At 48.3% G+C, this 15,636-nt stretch overlaps 1 protein-coding gene across 4 annotated transcripts in view; it reads left to right on the plus strand.

Moving 5' to 3' along the window:
* LOC130184879 (nuclear body protein SP140-like protein) overlaps positions 1 to 15,636 on the plus strand; it is a 36,611-nt gene that overhangs the window by 17,244 nt on the left and 3,731 nt on the right. For 2 of the 4 annotated variants that reach the window (XM_056400976.1, XM_056400978.1), the window contains exons 7-10: positions 14,322 to 14,361; positions 14,719 to 14,823; positions 14,949 to 15,065; positions 15,466 to 15,605. In XM_056400976.1, the coding sequence (XP_056256951.1) occupies positions 14,322 to 14,361; positions 14,719 to 14,823; positions 14,949 to 15,065; positions 15,466 to 15,605 (402 nt within the window). Of the gene's footprint in view, positions 1 to 1,590; positions 1,942 to 10,174; positions 10,350 to 10,621; positions 10,847 to 11,086; positions 11,207 to 11,350; positions 11,485 to 11,582; positions 11,628 to 14,321; positions 14,362 to 14,718; positions 14,824 to 14,948; positions 15,066 to 15,465; positions 15,606 to 15,636 lie in introns of those variants that run through there. The other 2 variants (XM_056400975.1, XM_056400977.1) reach the window with 2 other exon arrangements.

Genomic DNA, 15,636 nt, shown 5'->3' on the forward strand with positions numbered 1-15,636 from the left:
CAGTTCGGCTATGTTGCAATGATGTTGCCAATGCGGATACCGTCCTCCACTTTCAGACAACTGGATGATATGATAAGGCATTTTCTATGGGCGGGGAAAAGACCGCGTATAAAATTGAGAAAGCTGTGTACACATAAGGAGAAGGGAGGGCTGGGCCTCCCAGATCTTAGACTATATTATTTAGCTTTTAAGATGGCCAAAATTGCGAGGTACTGGCAAACGTTGGGCAACAATGCGGCTTGGACTGAGGTGGAGAAAGAGATATGCTCGCCTTTCCAGCCCATAGAGGTGCTCTCTCAAAAAAGGTCAAATATCACCAATCCAATACTACTGCACCCAAGGGATGTCTGGACCAGAGTGCATAAAATGTTTAAAGTTAAGCACACCCTACAGAGATACTCTTCACTGTGGTATAACCCTGATGTTTGTATTGGAAGGAAATCAGTTTATTGGGAACAATGGCATTCAAAAGGTTTGAACAAGATTGATGATCTTTTTGAAAATGGTGTATTCTTGTCATATGATGGGATGATGCAGAAATTTGGTTTGGTGGGGAAAGGTCTTTTCTGGAAATTTTTGCAATTGAGGAGTTGTATCGGCTCAAGGCCATACAATGATGCTGATAATGCGGTGCTAGAATACATGAAACTCCCGCCTGTTAAACGTAACGCTTCACAATTTTACAAAATAGCTAATTCTTCTCTCAGCAGTGATTCCAACCAGCTAAAGATGATTTGGCAGAGGGACCTTGGTGGGGAGATTGAGGATGAACGATGGGCTATAATTGTGGCTGACTGTGGAAAATATGTGAGAGAAGCGAGAGGAAAACTTACACAGTACAATGTTTTACATAGATACTATTATACACCATCTCGACTGTATATAATGAAACTTGTGGGCGATGATTTGTGTTGGAAATGCAAAAAAGAAACTGCAACTTTCCTTCATTGTATGTGGGAGTGTGCTTTGATCAGGTCTATCTGGACTCAGGTCCTGAACATTTTGGGTAATTGGTTTGGATCAGAAATTTTATTCTATCTGTCCATGTGTGGAGTACCATGTTGAGATTGTCTTGTGCCATGCCTGTAAAAGTTCAATAAAAACTTAAGTTTCAAAAAAAAAAGAAAGCATTTCCATTTCACTACACAATAATTAAAGTATTCACTCATGCTCTCTCTGATGTGTAGCTTGTGGATATGTTTTAATAAATATTTGTGCAGATTTTTAATGCTATATCCCAGACTTGTTTTGATAAAATAATAATATTCAGATGTAAATAAATAAATAATGATTGACACTTGCTATCACTGCCATTGAGACACACTCATTCATTTAGGTATTTTATGGCTGAAATTATATTTTGTACACACCAGCTTGTGAAGCTCGTTGGAGCGTCCCATTTTCACCCATTACTACTATTATGTTTGTATACTTATATATGTTGTTCTTTATTTCTGATTTGTGTGTGAAATAAAGGAAATGAATGAATGAATGAATGGATGAATGAATGACAGAGGAAGGAGACAGGGAGGCTCCGGAAGCTGCACAGTCGCGCCCCCTGCTGCCTCTGAGCAGAACTGCGACTCACCAACACAACAACTTAGTTTCACTTTCCAAACGTCACGTGGAGGCGGAACTGAAAACACAGTTGAGGGCATATTCATGTGATAAGCTTTGATCTGTCACGAGCACACTTCCGACTCTCTCTCAATCTGAAACCCTCTTTCTTGATGGTGTGATTTCTGACACACCTTGAACATCTGGTTTGTTCGGTCTCTGCAGCCCTGACGGACCCTGATGGACCCGCTGGACTTCCTGAACCCCGAGCAGCTGCTGCTTTTCTTCCACTGCCATAAAACGGAGCTGTCGTGCATGCAGAACCCGCTCACCTTCCTCAGCCAGCTCAAGGATTACAACCTGATCCCGGACGACCGATACCAGGTGAGGCCGCCGGAGTCAAACGCTACGCATTTTCTTACTGTCGCCCTCAGGCGCCCTCACCTCCTCGAGGCTCCTGTTGTGCATGACCACGCGCGCTCCCGTGCTGAGAGCGGGAAACGCAGAAGGCGGTAGCGCTTTTACCGTGTGTTACCTTCCACCAGTCTCCGGCCTCGAACCGTAGTAGGACGGCCACTGGTATATGCTAACTCACTTAGCTTAGCCTGGCTCGTTGGCTGGTAACAAGCTTTACAAAGAGTCCGGACCAACTCTGCATTGAAGAACGGGGCACTTTATTCCAACGGTACAGTAGGCGTTATGCATATCCTTTCAGTGATACACTGGACTCTATATTGTCTAGCAGTAATAACAGTATTTTCTCGGTCGGCATACATCCGTTCACTGTGGTTGCGTCTCACTCTCTCGTACTATCGCTTTGTTTTTGTATACGTCACACACGCATATTACCCACAAAGCCACCTTCTTAAAGGAGCAGGCTTGGCTTGCAACACTACCCCCACTCTGGATGATGATTAAACCCTTAACATCACTCCAGCACAGTTACATACATTAGCGAAGGAAACAACATTTTACCACTGAACATTTCCAACAACCCACATTTCCCACAGTCCTTGAATGGATCCTTCCCCAGTGGAAGGTAACTGGAAATGAAGGAGATAATGTTCATAAAATGTCTCTTAAGCCTACTGCATGTCCTCCTTGCATAATGGTAACAAAATGTTCACACAATTATACCTGAGTAAAAGGGGGTTCTTTCTCTCTAGAGCTATAAAATCTCACAGTGTGCTAACTGAATAAAGTGCAGCCACAGTGTCTATTACTGAGTTTTAACATGTCACATTCACACTTAAACAAGGCCTATGCATTCTAAGGTGCCATAAACATGAACAGTGCTTAGCAAATCTCGCCATAAAGTGCAACTTATAAAAATACAGTTCTGGAACTCTTTTCTTACAAAATTAACACAATTGAACTTTTTTTTTTTTTTTTTTTTTTTTTTTACTAGGGAGCTCCGGGTAGACTACCGTTGCTCCCGGTGAGATCAGGGCGCATTCTTGCCCTCTCCTGGAACAACGATCTCACCACTAACTAACTCAAAGTCTCTTAAGTTCGTAGTAACAGTCAGTGACTAATCCAGTTACCAAGCCGGTCTGGAACCTTGCAGACCCTCCGGGGTCTCTGACATGGACTGGAGGCTGGGGGGAGGCATTGAACACGTGCCCCACCAGGATCCTGCGCCCTGGCCTCGTCCCGTTGTGGCAATGTTAAGTCCTCAGGAGACTGTCCGTGACTCGGTGGAACTGGCCGTGTGGAGTGGAGAGCCTCCCCTGCAGTAGCCTCGGTCTCAGTGTCCCACAGGTTGAGGGGACCGATGTCTGCGTCGTTGGAGCTGTCATGCGTTGGAGAGGGGACCTCCACTGGTGCCCACTCCTCTGCACTTTGAGGGACCCAGCTATTATCTAGGGGTGTCCTAGAATGATAAGGCTTCAGTTTGTCATGATGGACCACTTTGGCTTTTGTTCTCTGGCCCTTCTGGATTCTGTAGACCAAGTCGTCCAGCTGGCCTACAATGAAATAGGGGCCCTCATAGGACGGCAAGAACTTCCGCACCTTGTCTTTCACTCTCTTGGTGCCCTTTATCAGGTGCCATACTGCGTCTCCCACTTGGTAGTGGACTTGATGGATGTTTTTGTCATACTGTCGTTTGGCACGCTCAGCAGACCTCCCTAGAGCTTCTCGTGCCAGCTGATGAGAAAGCTCCAGTCGTTCTCTGAGCTGCATGACATAGTGTGGAGGGGAACTGACAGGGACGTTGTCAGGTGACGTACCAGCTACCAAGTCGACTGGCTCAGTAGTTTCCCGTCCATAGAGCATCATGTTGGGTGAGAGTCCTGTGGAGCTGTGCTTGGTTGCTCTATAGGCCATAAGTGCATAGGGAATCATTATATCCCAGTCCCAGTGGCATCTCTCTGCAGTAGTGGCTAAGATCTTCTGCAGGGTGGCGTTAAAGCGCTCCACCTGGCCGTCGGACTGAGGGTGAAATGGAGTGGTTCGTGTCTTTTCAATTCCCAGCAGTGTGCACATCCCTTGGAACACAGCTGACTCAAAGTTTGTGCCCTGGTCGCTGTGCAGAGAGTGTGGGGCTCCATGTCTACACACCCACTCCGACGTGATCTTTTCAGCCACTGTTATTGCTTGCTCATCGGGGACTGGATAAGCTTCCACCCACTTACTGAAATAGTCCTGCACCACCACTATATAGCGGTTGTGCCTCTCAGTCTCATTTAAAGGACCCATTAGGTCGACTGCGATGCGTTCCATAGGGCCGCCAACTTTAACAGTGCCCATGGCCGCCCGTGGTGTCTTCTTGGGGCGAGCCTTTGCGGCACAGCTGATGCAGGTACGGCACCACAGTGTGACGTCATTTTTCATATCGTACCAAAAGTACCTGGTCTTAAGGCGGGAGAGGGTCTTTTCTGCTCCAAAGTGGCCACCCACTGGCCCTTCATGCATCTGTGCCATTACAGATGTGCGATATGGGTGTGGCAGCAGGATTTGTGGGTAGAACACTTTTCCCTCGCCGCAGTAGAACTTCCTCAGCACGACCCCATCTCTCTGATATAGCCGTTTTCTCTGCGCCCAGTAAGCTTTGGTGGCAGGGCTGTGAGGTGCCACATCGGTCCATGTCGGCTCACTCCCCCCTTCCTCAAGCCACCCGCACACAGGTGCTATGTCTGGGTCAGCTGTTTGTGCTGCTTTCAGTTGTTCTCGGGTCCAGCCCTTAAACAGGTCAAGCTGGGGTGACTCGGTCACCCGGCTGATGCTTGGGTGAGAGAGAGAGTGGTCATAACAGTTGTCGCTGAGGGCATCAACTACCCCCACTAGGTTTTGCTCTGGGGAAGTTGTGAGGGGGCCCCCCTCTGCTAGGCAGTCTGTCAGGTTACACTGTACTCCTTTGTGCTGACGGTCATTGCTGCTGGAGTCGGGCTCAGAAACTGTGCAAGGACATGAGCTCCTGCACGGTCTCCTGGACAAAGCGTCTGCATTTTGGTGAAACTTCCCTGGCCTGTGGAGGACCTGGAAGTCATACTCTGCTAGTTTCTCCAACCAGCGAGCAAGTTGTCCCTCTGGCTCCCTTAACTTGGTTAACCAGCGCAGACTGCTGTGGTCAGTTCGGACTGTGAACGACCTCCCGAGCAGGTACTGCCTGAAGTGGGAAGTGAACTCCACTACTGCCAGGAGCTCCCGTCTGGTAGTGCAGTAGTTTTGCTCTGTAGGGGACAGTCTCCTACTCCCATAAGACAGCACTCTCTCCTCGCCCCCTTGCATTTGGGAGAGGACTGCTCCGATTCCCCAATCGCTAGCGTCAGTGTCCAGGAAGAATTCGCCACTGTCGAGAGGGTAGGCGAGTACAGGTGCTGATGTGAGCCGGACTTTCAGTTCTTCAAATGCCTCCTGGCACTCGGCTGTCCAGTTAAAGCGTGCATACTTTTTAGTGAGTTCGTGGAGTGGTTTTGCCACTGTGGCAAAATCTTCGACGAAACGCCGGTAGTAGGACGCCAAGCCGACAAACTGGCGCACTTCTGAGATGTTCTGGGGAGCTGGCCACTCAACCACCTTTAGCACCTTCTCAGGGTCAGTAGCAATACCTCTGGCTGAGACAACATGCCCCAGGTAGGAAACTTGCTCCCGAAACAAACAGCATTTGGATGGTTTCAGCTTCAGGTTGGCTCCACGCAGCCTGGTGAACACCTGAACAAGCCGCTCCAGCATTTGGGTGATGTCACGCCCCAGGACTATGATGTCATCAAGATACACCAGACATGTCTCCCACTGTAGTCCGACCAGGACGCGGTCCATAAGCCGCTGGAATGTGGCCGGTGCGTTACAGAGTCCGAAAGGCATCACATTCCACTCAAAAAGTCCCTTCCGAGTGCAGAAAGCAGCAGCTTTGCGGGCCCTGGGCGTCATTTCCACCTGCCAGTATCCTGATGTCAAATCCAGTGTACTGAAGTACTTGGCGGTGGACAGGGTGTCCAACGTGTCCTGGATTCGGGGCAGGGGATAGGCGTCTTTAATAGTCCGCTCATTCAGGGGTCTGTAGTCCACGCACAGACGTGGGCTCTGGTCTTTCTTTCGCACCATCACAATTGGTGCGGCCCAGCTGCTGTTGCTGGGCCGAGCTACGCCCGCCTCCAGGCTTCCCTGCACTTGTTGGTCTGCAGCAATCTGTTTGTCTCTGGCCATCCTGCGGGGCTGCTGTTTCACCGGTGGCCCAGGGGTGGTCAGGATGTCATGTTGCACGAGGCCAGTGCGGCCGAGGTCGGTTGGCCCCGTGGAGAAAACATCACTGTAGGACTGTAATAAGCTGGCCAGCCTACCTCGGTCAGCGTCCGGCAGGCTCATGCAGCTCTCGGAGTACAGGGCCTGCAGATGGGGGGGTACAGGAGCAGAGGAAAGGTTAGCTGTTTCAGGAGCAGTCAGGACTTTGAGAGGCTGAGGAGCAACCACCTCCACCACCTTTGCGGGCTGGAGGACTCCAGCCACAGCCCCCTTCTTCAAGGTGACAGAGGAGGCGCCAGGGTTAAAGACTCTGATGGGAATGTCAGCCGACTGTCGTGCCTGCACAACGACCCGGGCCACCAAGACGCGGTGCCTTTCGACGAAACACTTTACGGGGCTTAACACCAGGTCTCCAACAGTGGCAGGCCGGAGGCGCACGGTGCCAGGCACTACGTACTCACAGCCTGGCCCCAGGACTGTCCGGCGCGCCACCCGGACGAAGTGCACCTCTGGCTCTGGGTTGACACTGCAACGGGGTACCTTCTCCCCAAACAGAGTGATTTCTCTGCGGCCATAGTCCAAGCAAGCTTGTGCCTGCAGCAGAAAGGGGTGCCCTAGGATGACTTCGGTGCTCCCAAAGGTGTCAGCTATTATGAAGTTCACAGTGACGATGCGGCCCCCGATCTGTGCTGGGACGTCAACTTCTCCTAAGACCGACAGGCTTTCCGGCCCGACACCCTGCAGGGTCCGAGCGACTGATGGGCGTATGGGGGGCCTGGCCTCCATGGGGAAAGCATTGAAGTAATGGAGGGGCAACACACTCCTCCGAGCACCAGAGTCCAGCAAGGCACATATCTCCAGCCCATACATCGTCACCTGTACACACATCTCCTCCTCCTGGCCTTTAGCACCGATGACAACTGTGCCTAGGTCAGGTGTTGGAGTCGGCTTGGCAGTCACAACTGGTTGCCTGGGCCAGTGAGGGGAAGGGCAGTTTCTCTGAATATGTCCAATACCTGAGCATTTGTGGCAGACAAGCTCTCTCCAGTCCTTTTTCCCTTGCCCGTTGTTTCTCTGAGGCCGCCACTGCCGAGGGGATTTCTGCACCCTCTCTGGTGGAGGAGCGCGACTCATAGCTGTCCTCTCCAGTTCCTCTCGCTGCAGTGTGTTAGCATTGTCACGCACCACGGCTGCTCTAGCTCTCCGCTCCGTTGAACTGTGCACCCCCGCCCGCATCAGCTGTGTGACCACTTTAGCAGCCCTTCTGGTTGTCTCATACCTGTGCGCTATATCATAGGCACCTGCCAGGGTGCGTGGCTGCTCCTCCAAAAGCTTTTGCACCGTCTCAGCATCAGCCAGGGCATTAGTAAAAGTCTCCACACTGATGGCCTCCTGCTCCCGCTCTGTACGGTCAGCATACACGATTGAAACCTTCTCATAGATGTCGTCTCTCAGTGAATGCAGCGTTTCACCTGGCTGCCTGACTCTTTGTCTCAATTCGATGCCGATGGCTGCTGCATGCTCTGAGCACGGTCCGTAGGCGGCCTCAATCTCATCCACAATCTGCTGATAACTCCACCGTCCAGACCGTGGATTCTTATGGATGATAGCACCAGCTGCCCCCGTTAGGTTGAACCTGAGCTGCACCGCTTTTGTTTTCTCTGACCAGTGGTTGGCCTGCGCGCAGCTTTCAAACTGGTAAAGAAAGTCTTTCCATGCGCCTGACCCATCAAACTGTCCTGGGCGCAGTGTGGGAATCCTTTCCTGTTCATAAAGTCCATCATCACCGATGGTTGCTCGACCATCGCAGCGCATCGGGTGAACTGGGTAGCTGTGTGGTGCAGACTCAGCGTGCCTCAGGTTGAGCTGGCCACAACCACACAGCTTGGGTTGTCCACCCCCTGATAGCTGTGCGTCTCCGGGCAGGATGTGGCTACTGCCCAGGGCTTGCACTCCATGACTCAGTCCTGCATACTGGGTTTTGCATGGGGTGAAGGGTGAGACTGGCAAGGGTGACAACAAGGCATGGGGCAGGGCGGCTGGGGTGCTGTTGTCACAATGATTACAGTTCATGGGGGTGAGAGGGTTAATTAGCTGATCGCCAATGTCAGAGACAGCCGCTGTAGTGCTGTGATTTCCCGCGGTGTTTAGCTGTAATGGCGCAGGAGTGAAAGCTGCGCATCCGGCGGGGCCGCAATTCAGCTGGGATAAATTCACAGACTCACCACATGTTGCTATTTGCTGGGCTGGCGGTGTGATGAAAGGGTTAGAAGGCCGCGAGGGTGGAGGAGTGAGCGGCCATGACCCGTTGGGCTGCAGCGGCATCGTGCAGTCTGCTGCTGTGTGTGCAGCTGATGTTAGCTCCATGCTAGTCACAAAGGGGTTGGTATTATATCCGTTGCCGGTGTGTCCGCCGTCCGGCTGGTTAACCGAGTCTCTTTGAACTCGAAAAGTCTCTGTAATATCCATTAAAAACGGATTCGTGCTGCTCACTTTCATTTGCATCCTTTCAGCAGCGTCGTCTCTGCACGCCGCCATTTTCTCTCGCTTTCCGGGCGCCGCCATTTTTATTTATTTTTTTTTTTTTTGGTCCGCTGCCGACGATATTTTATTTTTCCACGCCGAATAACAATGTCTCTTACTTGCAGAGAAGATCCCGGACGAGCCCCCAGTGTTACCTTCCACCAGTCTCCGGCCTCGAACCGTAGTAGGACGGCCACTGGTATATGCTAACTCACTTAGCTTAGCCTGGCTCGTTGGCTGGTAACAAGCTTTACAAAGAGTCCGGACCAACTCTGCATTGAAGAACGGGGCACTTTATTCCAACGGTACAGTAGGCGTTATGCATATCCTTTCAGTGATACACTGGACTCTATATTGTCTAGCAGTAATAACAGTATTTTCTCGGTCGGCATACATCCGTTCACTGTGGTTGCGTCTCACTCTCTCGTACTATCGCTTTGTTTTTGTATACGTCACACACGCATATTACCCACAAAGCCACCTTCTTAAAGGAGCAGGCTTGGCTTGCAACACGTGTCCTGGAGATTTGCAGAGGTGTAGAGTTTCACAAAGTTCACGAGAAAACTGCCACATGAGGAAATGGTGGCATTATTTTATTAATATTATTAATATTATCCGTTTCTTGTCATTGTGAATCCAGGGCAGGATCAACCCACGAAGCCCCCCCCCCAATTACCCCCATGTTTTTCCTCTCTGTGCATTTTGTATGTACAAGTCGTAAAAGATAAGAAATAATTTACCAATTAGTAAGTTATTAGTAACAAGTAATTAGTGCCAATGTTAAAGTAATAAAGGCTAAAACTGGATTTTAACAAAGGAATATATATGTATATAATAAAAGTTATATGAACTCCATTAGTCCATAACAATTTCTGACATATGCCCCCCCCCGTGTTCATGTGTGTAATCATATATATATATCATATGTTACATAAATATATATCCAACACAAAGCTAGTCAATTTATGTTGATGTTATACACATACACATATATATATATATATATATACACACACGCATATATAAAGGTGTCTGCTGATAACTTTCCATGTGTGTGACCGCTTCCATATCACAAATCACTCATTTGATCCATTGTTAATGTTAAAATAGCTGGTAATCCAGCCGTGCCAATTTCATATTTTACTCTATATGTGTATGTATACATGTGTTGTATTTCCTTGAAATCACAATCACAGAAAACCACAGGTGTGTTGTGTGAAGGAGCAGCTCACACCAAGATAAATATTAATTCATGACCTCACTGTGTTTTGACGGTGAGGCTGAACTTTGATCCTTTTTATACAGAACGATGTATTAAAAAAAAGTGCATTATTATATTAGTTTAGGTGATATCATCCAACCCTGATTGTGTGTGTGTGTGTGTGTGTGTGTGTGTGTGTGTGTGCAGAAGGTGCGTCGCATGAAGAGTAAAGACAACGTGCAGAAATCCCTCTATGAGATTCTGGACTGGTTGGAGAGGGAGCGCTCGGAGCACATCACTCTGTTCTGGACTTGTGTCTTCAAGGAGACCATCATCAACCTCTACCCGACGCTGCGGCTGCTGCGCAACAGCCTCATGGACGGTCAGACTCATTGATTGTGATCGTGCTCGCCACATGCAGACGCTGTCTTTGCTTCAGATTCATGAAACCTACTCGTATTCTCTGCTTCTAAAATCTGTGCTGAAGCCTGATCTTCACTCCCACGTTAGCCATGAAGAAATATTGACATTCTATAGTTATTCTGTGGCGTAACAGAGTTTTAGGCACTAATAGTAAAGTGAGAATGCTTTACTGAATGAAAGAGTAGAAAAACAAACAACCATACTCACTGTATACTTTTAATTTAATTGCAGGATCCTTTCCTTTTAACACTCAACTGCCCGAGAAGTTGGAAAAGGAAGAGACAGACGACAGGAAAAGGAAGAAGCTTTCAGAGGAGGAGGAGGAGCAGGTGAAATCAACGAAAAAGAAGAGGAATCTTAGAAGCAGGAGCGCGTGCGATGATGAGGAGCTGCAGCCCGGTCCGTCGTCTCAGCTGACTCCAGGTCAGAAGAAAAAGTCCAAGAAAATATGCTTCTGTAAGTCTCCTCCCATTTCTGCTTGACTTCTGTTTGCATGACTGAGTGTTACCTGAAAGACTGACGGACGCATAACGCACTATAACATTGTGCTTCTCTGTTGCAGTCAGGGCAATTTGTCCTGCAGTAGATTCACTGGTGCGGCAAAAACAGGAAGTTTGAATCAGAAAACGTCTTAGTGAAATATATCACAGGTATCCTGAATCTAAAATATCTCTTAATATTGTTTTAAAATTTCAGCGTCTCCCTTGAAGAAGGGGGAGCAGAGTGACTTTTGGAACTGGCCCCTTTATAAGTCCCAGCTGCCCGTGACCTGTGGACTCCAGAAGGGGTCGCTGAGCAGAGACAGACTGGCTAAAGGTCAGAGACACAAAGTAAAACTCGTCCACTCAAAAGACTGTTATCATCTAAAAAGAAAAACACACAAAAACATGAAAACATCTCGAAGGTCATTGGTTGTTGATGGCGGCAGATGATTTATTCCTGATCCTCCGTCTGTGTCAGGGGAGAAGTGCATCTTGTGTGAGAAGCAGTGGTTTACTCCCACTGAGTTTGAGAAGCTCGCCGGGAAGAGCAGCTCAAAGAACTGGAAGTTGAGCATCCGATGTTCGGGCACCCCCCTGGGAAAACTTATAAAGGTTTGGTTGAAAAGTCATTTGAATGTTAGAATACATGTGGATCGCTGCACACACACAGTCTGTGGTGGAAAATCTTTTCTTTTTATATTTCACTTCAGGAAGGCCACCTGGAGTCAGGAAGCTACAAAGGAAAGCATAAAAAGGTATCAAGACAAATTTATGTATTTGTTTATTCATGTGTTTATTTGATAGGGACAATACGCATTAATAAACATCAGTACAAAATGCGAGATGTAAACAAGCCGGGTTGAAGCAAAAATGCTAATTTACATCGTTATTGTCACATACACTACTACAAATATAAAACACACAAATAAAGACAAATATATTGTTGGAGAGGGTTGGACTGTATAAGTGGTTTGAAGGTGGTGTTGCTCAGGCAGGTCGGTTAGAACCTGATAAAGTACATGAAGCAGTTTTCCTTTAACCATTTATTGTGCTTCAGATTTCTTACAGGATCCCTCAGACGTCTTGTCTGTGGATTTGTGAGTGGGTGTGTGTGTGTGGTCTGCAAAGAATCAAAGAAATAAAGAAAATCACTACATTGCATTACAGAATGAATCATACTAGACATACTGAACTAATATACATCATTAACTACCGGCAAAGACGACATACAGCCGCCCCCGAATTGCTGAGGCAATTCGCTCCCAAGAAAGACTCAGGTCTCTAGAGAGGCGGCAAGATCCTTAGACGCTGACAGATCTCTGGTGTCATCAGAGTCCGGGATTGCTGGTAGCTGGGTGAGTCAGGCCACTGGCCGGGTGTAGACTCTGTCTTTCAATCGGACATCAGCCGAGTGCACATAACCATCTGCGCTCTGATGAACCTTGACGATAGTCCCAATAGGCCAACTTGCTCTGGGGAGCTGCGGGTCAACAAGCAGTATCACATTACCCACAGTGAGGTCTCCGGTGGTGGCATGCCACTTCTGGCGAAGCTGTAGTGTGGGCAAGTAGTTCCGGATGAAGCTCGCCCAGAACTGGTCGGCCAGAATTTGGCAATGTCTCCATCTCTTCCTGGTTAGGCCTTTGTCCATGGTGTACACTACTTGAGGCAGTGCACCGTCAGGCCGCCCCATTAAGAGGACATTGGGTGTGACTGGATGAAGTATAGCATAAGGGCTTGGAGTTCAGGATGGCTTCAACCTCCAGCAAGACAGTACGAAGCACTTCCTCTGTTACTGACTGAGCTCCTATCACTGTGTGCAGAGCAGTCTTTGCCGATCTTATTTCACGTTCCCAGGCCCCACCGAAATGTGGGGCTGCCGGAGGATTAAAGTGAAAGGCAATCTTCTGCTTTGCGAGAAGTCTCTGGATCTCTGGATTCATACTGGTAAAGGCCTCGCGTAGCTCCTTCTCACCGGCCTTGAAATTGGTCCCCTGGTCGGAGTAGACCTCCGCTGGGGTCCCTCTGCGAGAAATGAACCTCCTCAACGCCATTAAGTAGGAGTCTACGTCTATGCTGGGTAGGAGGTCAAAGTGCACAGCTCGGGTGGTGAGGCAATTGAAGATAATGCCCCACCTCTTCTCTTGGAGCGCAAACTTCTCAAAGGCTGCAACATCCCCACGCTTCACCTCTGGGGCTTCCATGACAGCGGCTACCCTCTATGCCACATGATGGGGCTGGCCGAACTTCTCATCTAATGCTGCCATAGTGTCTCCTCTAATTCAGCTCCATAAGCAGTAGAAAGTCCCCTTCCGCTGTCACGCTTTGGAGAGGAGGGCGTATGCTCACTTAACTTCTTATGCCATTCATCATACTCTGTACTCATGCAGAGAGAATGCTCGTCCTCTTGTTCACTGAGGGCTGGGTCCCACTGTACTTGACGTGTAGAGTGTGAGGCGTGCGCTTGGGTGATGGGTGTCATCTTGACTGTTCCATCCATACCTGAGCTCCATTTGCTCCCGATAGCTGACGGAGGCTGATATAGTTTGGGCCTGGCTGCTCCAATCACATAGTCTTCCAGGTAAAGTGGCGGGCGTGTCTGCCGCTTTGGACGAACTGATTCACTGCCTTCTTGCATCTTGATCCCGAATCAACACCCTCCGGCTCGAAGGACCAAATGTTGGAGAGGGTTGGACTGTATAAGTGTTTTAAAGGCGGTGTTGCTCAGGCAGGTCGGTTAGAACCTGATAAAGTACATGAAGCAGTCTTCCTTTAACCATTTATTGTGCTTCAGATTTCTTACAGGATCCCTCAGACGTCTTGTCTGTGAGTGGGTGTGTGTGTGTGTGGTCTGCAAAGAATCAAAGAAATAAAGAAATCACTACATTGCATTACAGAATGAATACTAGACATACTGAACTAATATACATCATTATACACATCTCTGCATCATTAACTACCGGCAAAGACGACTCTTTCAACCCAAACTGCACCCACATTATGCCAACTGAATGCAATTATTTTAGCTTAGCAGAATACCATAGGAAACACAAGGATGCTAAATCTCCGCTTAGCAGTTAGCTAAACCAAACGTCCGCCTAACACGACTCATTTCCAACATGACGAATTACGACAGTAACTCAATATACACTTACTTTTTATCGGGTACGCACAACGGATAACACACACAGCAGAGGCACTGACGATGTCTGCTAACTGAGCACTCCAACTAAATTCTACTGCAAGGGCAGCAAACTTAAAACGCACCACTAACGGCGGAAACTGGCACAGTATATCTACGTAATCGCCGTTGCTAGGCAACAGCGTAATCAACAACATGAGTCCGATCGGCGGAGTCTTTCATACCTATATTTTGCTGTGTTCTGACTCAGTAATGAATCCTCCTGTTTTTACTTCCTGGGGCTTTCTCTCCTTTTTCTTCCTCCCAGACGAAGAGATCCCTGTTCCCGTCTGATGACGTCGTCACAGGTTTGTTGTAGAAGTGTAAAACACTGATTTTAGAAAACTACAGGAGTATACACGGAGTATTTGACAGCCGAGTGAGTACTGCATCCCCATAAGCTATTACAAGAGCATCTGTTACCTCACATGAAATATTAAAACATTAAAATGTGATTTTCTGATTAGAGCCAGACAGGCAGCCAAAGCAGCCGATTTTTCCCTGGGCAGAAATACATGAGTGAAAACAGATTTTTAAAGCAGTTTCTGAACATCGTCCCAAGTTGGAATCTATGAAATCTTGAGCTTCAAATTTACATATTTGAGAGAAGAAGAAGAAATTATTGATCATGCCAAAGGTGAAACTATCCTCTGTCTTTTTTTTAGTGTCCGAGGGAGAAGAAGAAGAAGACGATGAAAATGAGGATGATGAAGTTGACCTGGAAAACCAAGAGGACCAGGCTTCTTCTAGTGGTGAAGGAAATTGCACAGGTGCTGGTTTACACAAAGTACATTCATGTCAACGGCAAAAGAAGTTACTTTAGATGAGGTTTTCTATCCCAGTATCGTACCGCCGTGGTGATGATGATCAAACTCTCAACATGTGTCCATGGCAGATGAAGACGGAGAGACTGAGGAGCACAGTGAGCGGCGGCCAGAGGGCAGCAAGACGGTGTTCAAAGTCACATGTGGAGGTGTAGCTGGGACCTTACACCAAAAGCGATTTGGATCAGGTAATGTTGAGCATGAATGTCGAGCTTGCGCCAAGGTCTTTAATCCACTGAGCGAAAGTTGGAGGAAATGTCTCCCTACATTTAATCAGCATAAGATATCGAGCTAAAAGAGACGCAGAGGCCTTCAGATCTTCTGCCCGACAACGAAGATGTGCATCTTGTGGAGTCACTCCACATACTGCAGTAATGGCTTGAAGGTTGTAAAGGTGCTTTGGGTACTTCCAACACATCTGAGAAGGAAAACGAGTGAGAGGGAAACATCCGTACACATTTTAATGGCAGTACAGTCAAGCTGCACGTATCTGTATATCTCGTGTAGTGTCTTGTGTTTTGTTTTGCTGTGATGGTCCTGTGAATAAACCAACCGAACCTATCTGACCTTTCACCCCACCACCACTAGGGACTTGTGGGAAGAGTATTCGTACGGAGACGAGGTGGTTGAGCCCCGTGGAGTTTGTGAAGGAGGCGTCAAGTCTGCCGGACGCCAGCTGGAAGAAAGACATCGAGGTTGACGGAAGACCGCTCAGTGTCCTCATAGAGGTAACCATGGTCGCGGTGATGTCACAGCTTC

The sequence above is a fragment of the Seriola aureovittata genome, chromosome 17 (assembly GCF_021018895.1).
Source record: "Seriola aureovittata isolate HTS-2021-v1 ecotype China chromosome 17, ASM2101889v1, whole genome shotgun sequence".
In the NCBI taxonomy this organism is placed as follows: domain Eukaryota; kingdom Metazoa; phylum Chordata; class Actinopteri; order Carangiformes; family Carangidae; genus Seriola; species Seriola aureovittata.